The 6,086-nt window shown below is 39.4% G+C and overlaps 1 protein-coding gene across 3 annotated transcripts in view; it reads left to right on the forward strand.

Moving 5' to 3' along the window:
• Positions 1-396, forward strand: part of CMC1 (C-X9-C motif containing 1) — a 42,069-nt gene extending 41,673 nt beyond the window's left edge. For all 3 annotated transcript variants that reach the window (XM_035549846.2, XM_035549847.2, XM_035549849.2), the window contains exon 4: positions 99-396. In XM_035549846.2, coding sequence (XP_035405739.1) covers positions 99-213 — 115 coding nt within the window. In that variant the 3' untranslated portion in view covers positions 214-396. The remainder of the gene's footprint in view (positions 1-98) is intronic.
• Positions 397-6,086: the final 5,690 nt, after the last annotated feature.

Raw genomic sequence — 6,086 nt, forward strand, 5'->3', positions numbered from 1 at the left:
TTTCTGTGCGTGTGAAAGGAAGATCAGTTTGGAGTGCTATTCATGTAGTATCTGTTCCATATTCCAAGCTGTAAAACAGTATTTTGTTTGTCTTGTAGCTATTCTGATCCGTCATTCTACGAAGAATGCAAAACAGAATATTTGAAGCAAAGAGAAGAATACAGAGCAACTGGAATTAAGAAAAAGAAACAGAAGATTACTTCAAATATATAATTAAAATTTAAAATGAACTTCTCAAATTTTATATCCAACTTAACTTGATTTAAACATTTCTTATAAATCATAAGTACTCTTGTGTGGAATTTAGCTGAAATTCCCTACATAAGATGTAAACAAAATCTCTGAACTTGCAAGGTCTACATCTTTTATTTTCTGGAATAAAGGCTATCAAGCATGCTCTCATGGTTTGCAAGAGAAATTACAAAGGTCCCCTCCAGACCTGAGACATTGTTACAAGCTTTAAATCCTGAAAGGCTGTTTGTTATTTCATCTAGTTGTATGTGACAAGCTACATAAAAACTTCAGGGTGAATAATTTAAGCTATATAAAGTAGCTTTAAATGGGGTCTATACTGAAATTGGTGTATTTTCTCATCTGAGTTGAGGGTATAGGAAAATATTCCTGATGTTCTTGCAAGAAGGGCAGCAAATGCAGAAAAGAAAAGCTCCTTGGACCAATTTGCTTCACCATTTTCATGAAAATGTTGAGTCATGTGAGAGCCTGATACTACTTCCACGTGTGCTATGACTCATAGTTTGAGTCTGCATTGTCAGAAGAGAGGGCTGCCCCGTGACTGAGCATGGCACAACTCACTGCTTCAGCGGAGAAGAGTTGTCCGATCTAGATTTTCCTTAATTATAGGAGAAGGCACACTGAGGGCAGAAAATACATTAATAAAATCATTGAGAGCAGTATCTTCCCCCACTTTCACTTTTCAGCATGGAGATGATTATACACGCTCCATACTTCAAGAGTGGTAAGTGACCACACTTGCAAAATTGTTATGGATGAGTACATAAACTATGCACTTAAGATGCTGGTCAGTCCTTAAGCATCCATTCATGTTGGTGCAAAAGTTAGGTGTAACGAAGTCCCTGTATAACGAGAGGTATACAAAGGATCTTTTGTGTACAGATACTTGAAGCTGCTGAATTGTAGAATCCCCAAATGCATAAATGGCTTCACTAAAGGGTACAGTGACTAAAAAGGGTACAGTGAGTAAAGTCCGTAAAACTCTTCATATTACCATCTCAAAAGATACCCCAAAATAAGACATTTCTTTGCAAGTAAGGAAAGGCTATGATGCTGAAAGTTACACGGTAACTTCCATGGCTTGATTTAAAAACAATAATTAGCCGGAAAAAGTAATAATATTGGCCATTTTTTTTTTCATTTGACTTATTTTGCGTACTGTTTTGCCACAAAACTAGTGTTACTCCAAAGCTATTCAAGTGGGAAATTCAAACCAAACTCTGAGATGTATGTATGTACGTAAAGTACTTATGTTAACATTGCAGTTTAGTCATTGCCCTTTATTGGAATAATAATATTGCTTCCGCTATTAGATAGCGGATTGTCTGGAGGAGTAGGGAATGCTTGAGAAACAAAGACTAGACGATGTACAGCATTCTGGCTTGTCAGGCAAGCTCAAGTGGCACCCAGCTCCACAACTAGCCAACACAGAATGGGGGCTATGAACTACAGTGGGTTCTGTGGATGAGTTTCTTACACATGTACTTGCTCTTGGCATCTTAGTTCAAGGATCTTGGAAAACAAAAGTGTATTTCAGATCAATTAGTTGTAGTTAATTTTTCCCCCCGTCAGAGGAATCTTAAGATGGATGCTGATCCTTATTTATTTACATATCTCAAAGACAGCAACTGTTCTGTTACTCCAATGTGAAGGAAGACCTGCTACACTTACAGGCTCTCCATCCAGAGGTTTGTGTTCATTATTTTTGCCAAAAACCTGGACAGAAATGCTTTGGGCTGGGGTAAGCATTCTTGTAGAGGCAGTGCCCTGTGCTGCCAGGGGAACGCAGGTGCCAGCACCCTGCTCTCCTGGCTCTCACTCAGGCTTGTACCACTGCTGGTCAATACAGACAGGAACAGCAGCAGCATGGCTGTTCCTCCTTTTCTGGCCTAGCAGGAAGTAGGTGAGGAGAAACCCCAGTGCAGCAACTAGTACAGCTGGTAGAATTTACACCGGTAACAGAACAAAGTCCTGTTTAACCTGTAAGTATTACTCCCCTACCATTTTATACATGCTTCATATGCATGACTGCACCCACCTTGCTTGCTTGCCAAGCAAACTCTACTGTCAAGCCTGAAATTGCACCTACCACATCATGCCATAACCCATTCACGTTTCTTTACCTACATAGTTGCACGTGTAAGAACTGGGTTCTCACACCTCTTCCTTTGTTTGCTGTGGCATTTAGAGGTGGGCTCATGCTCTTAGCTCTGGCATCAGCTTCCTCTGTAACGCACCCCTGGCCTTAATTTGATGTTTCCTAGTTTTGAATTCTTGATTTCACACCTTTTGTATGCTTCATGTCTTGTGCAGTATCTTGTATTTTAATTGCATTTACATCTTTTATTTAAATTCAAAATGAAAGAATGAGAACTATGAAGTGACAAACTCATGCTAGTAAATGCTTTGGGTTTTGCTTTCATCGCAGCTGCAGCTTCTCCTTCCTACTCAGGTTACAGGAAGCAGCCCTAGATTCTAATCAAGGTAATAAAGCATCAATAGTACTGATAAAGCAGTAATGTAGCGAAGTGCATCCTTCCTCATACTCCTCCTCAAGCAGGGCCTGCAGGATTGTGTTCTGTTTTACAATGCCACAAAAATGTTCAAATACATTTGAAACAAGTGCTCCATCTAGTTAGAGTAACAGTAAGCATCTGGTTATTTGCCATGCCTCTCCCCTAGATCAAACTCCCTGCTCAAAAACACCCTCATCACAACAGTTACTGCATCTTGTACCGCCTTGCTGCTCAGAACACTTCGTCTTTCATCTCAAAGTAGAAGGCAATGAATTCTGCTCTGCTAAAGGGAACAGACCGAGGGACGCCAATTTCAGCTCATGTCACAACACTCACAGACGAGAATTTTACAAAAACGGTTGAACTGCTTACAAGACTTGAGAATATGCAACAAAATTAAACTGGGGGCTTACCTTTAGTGCTGATAATAATAATAAATACTTTTGTCCATTGTGCCACGTTCTTACAACTGCAAGTTGCATACTTTCCCCTACAAAGAGGAGCAAAAGTCTGACCCATTAAACAAAATACTTATTTCTGTAGTTGTGCTACAAAAAGCAACAAGGAAACACCTTACCTTTTTTCCACCACTTCTGTTCACAGAACCTTTCCAAAGAGCAGAAAAAATGCATGCAAGTTGTTCAGCTACTGAAGCTTTTCACTCTTCCCTTACTAGGCCACAACATCATTAAAAAGACAGGTGGCTGAGCATAGGATCCTCCCAGTCTACTGCAAAGAGTTTTTGAAATGAAATCTGATTAAATCTGTTTTACGTCTCTAGTATAGTTCGCATGCTTATATGGGCCTGTGTTAAATTATTTGCCATGGCTATTGTTTTCCTGTACCTCCACCATATGTCTGGTACAGCTCTCATCTTCTTCCAGCTGTAAAAATTTGACAGCACATTACAGCTAATTTGGGAGTTCGCTTTTCTTCCCTATGGATATTTCACATAGGAGGAAAACTAATCAGCTGAAAACCCACAAAACTGGCAGGGAGACTTTCAAGATTTTAAAAATGTTTAAAATTTATCAAGTTACAGTGGAAGTTTACATTGTGCTACTAGGTTAGTCCAAGTCTCCAAACATCCAGATACATATTCATCAGCTTGCCATATGCTCACTTAAACGTGCAAAGCAACAACCTTGTCCTGCCCAAAAGCTGTCATTCATTGCTGTTGAATGAAATTAGTGCTTTCTTAAATTAAGAATTATCAAAACTGTGGGGTAGGTGAAGTTTTAAAATGTTCAAAGCTCACATTCAAGTGATTTTTTTTTGTCACTTTACATACTTCTTGAAGGTTTTGGGTCTTACCTTGTGCAGTTTCACTGCTTAATGTAATAAATGCACACAAAGCACCACAGCCCCTTTACTACAGCTACTTCTGCATTTAATTTGCTGTCACTACGATGAAAATGGAAGAAGTACCTTAAGCCACTAGTGGCATGGATTTAAATGACTTTTCCATCTTGAGTCAAAATTTGATTGTATGCCTCAGACCAACAGATGTTTCACAAGCCAGCCAGCTCCCAAGCGGCTGCAGATCTGGGGACTTCCTTTTCAAATGTTACAATTTGGCCATGGCAATGAGTGACTGGATTGGAAATGCTGCCTACAGCAAGCTCTCTGTGATGCTCTCCTCCTATCTCAGATGTCAGCACTTCTGAAGTCCCTCTCAGCAAACATCGCTTTCCTTCTATGGCCCCTTCTCCGGCACAGTAAGCAGCACAGGGAAATCAAGGGCTGGAAGCAAAGCCTGGAAATTCTTAGTCCCTGACCAGAAAAGCTTAAAAACGAAGCTTCCCCATCACACAGGACAGGCTGCCATGGTGGCTTTTGACTCAGCAGTGAAACCCCAGTAACACACAGGAACTTAAGGTAACCAGGTCCTTCAGTTCCAACATCCAAGAGAACGCTTCTCCCAGAATACACTGAAGCAGTCGTTTATTTTCATCCTGAACGGAGAAGAATGAACCTCAGACTAAACCCTTTGTATTTGGAGTGACCTTTATACATAATCAAGAAATTAAATCCAAGTAAAAGTTTCTGTGCCTAATACTAAAAGGAGATCTATAAGTTAAACCAATTTCAAACAAAAAATAATTTATTTAAAATCTTACACAGTGGAATTCCTTCATTGCACAAATCAAAGTATTAATCATGCGGATGGCTGCTGAATAGTATACTTAAAAAAATATCTCTGTAAGGATGGGGTGGGGAGCCCCAAGAAGTAAGCTACTTTAGAACTAGATACCATGTAGTTTATGCAGCCACATGAGAAATGCTTCCTGCTGCTTTGTTATTACACAGGTAGTTGGTTCTATCAGCTAAAGCCTAGTGACTTGGATTTGTTTTATGCATATTGGGTTTTGTTCTATTACTTTCCAAGAGATTGTACTCCCCTGAGTCAGCTGTGTTCATTGGTCAGAATAAATTCCAGCATCTGACACCATTTCCATTAATCACAGACAAGCCACTATACGTGAGCAAGATAATAGAAAGATAAAAATCACTATCTGGTGAATGGGAAACATTATTTATGTATGCTGTTCACTAATACAATAGAAGGTATCCGAGAGGCATTCTTTCAACTTTGCTAGACAAACTGAAACAGGAGAAGATGGGCATCACATGAAGCACTTATTCCACGGGGAAAAAAGTGCCTGGAACCACACAGATCATGTAGTGCCTTGGCTAAGTAACACCCATCATTAGAAGGGTTATCCTACAGTCATAGCCTCCCCACGTTATTTGCGAGCAATTTTAAGATAATTTGCTACTAAACAGCTGTGAAATTAATTTTTTATTACACTGATCTCAAGCAGGACCTGCGAAGTTGAATACTTTACCCCCCCACACATCTGTACATAACATTTATAGTATTAAATATCTTCCCACCCGTTACAAGTATCATGGATCTAAAATACAAAGCATTTTCCTTCCAAGTATTGAGCAGTCAAGGCATTTCACTTAACCCTGTTGTATTAAGCCAGATAAGAAGCAGAGCAGTTTTTAAAAAAAAACTAGGCATAATTGTATTTGTCTAAAAACAGTTCTTGACCTTAAGAGGAGGAAAAAAAGGTAAAGTAGTACTCGGACACCCATAATCTACAAAGCAGGCAGTCACAATTTGAGTAACTTCAGCTCTCAATGCAGCACTAAAGATACCACAAAAATTCTTCTGTGTATCAACACCCAGTCCAATTAAATTAAGGCTTTGTTTCTTTGATAAAAGAAGTTAGTAGCCTGAACAACCACACAAATAAAAAGTCAAGGTTCTGGTGATGTGCAAAGGAGGCACAATAAGGATAACTGCAC

Source organism: Cygnus atratus, chromosome 2 (genome assembly GCF_013377495.2).
Source record: "Cygnus atratus isolate AKBS03 ecotype Queensland, Australia chromosome 2, CAtr_DNAZoo_HiC_assembly, whole genome shotgun sequence".
NCBI classification, from domain to species: domain Eukaryota; kingdom Metazoa; phylum Chordata; class Aves; order Anseriformes; family Anatidae; genus Cygnus; species Cygnus atratus.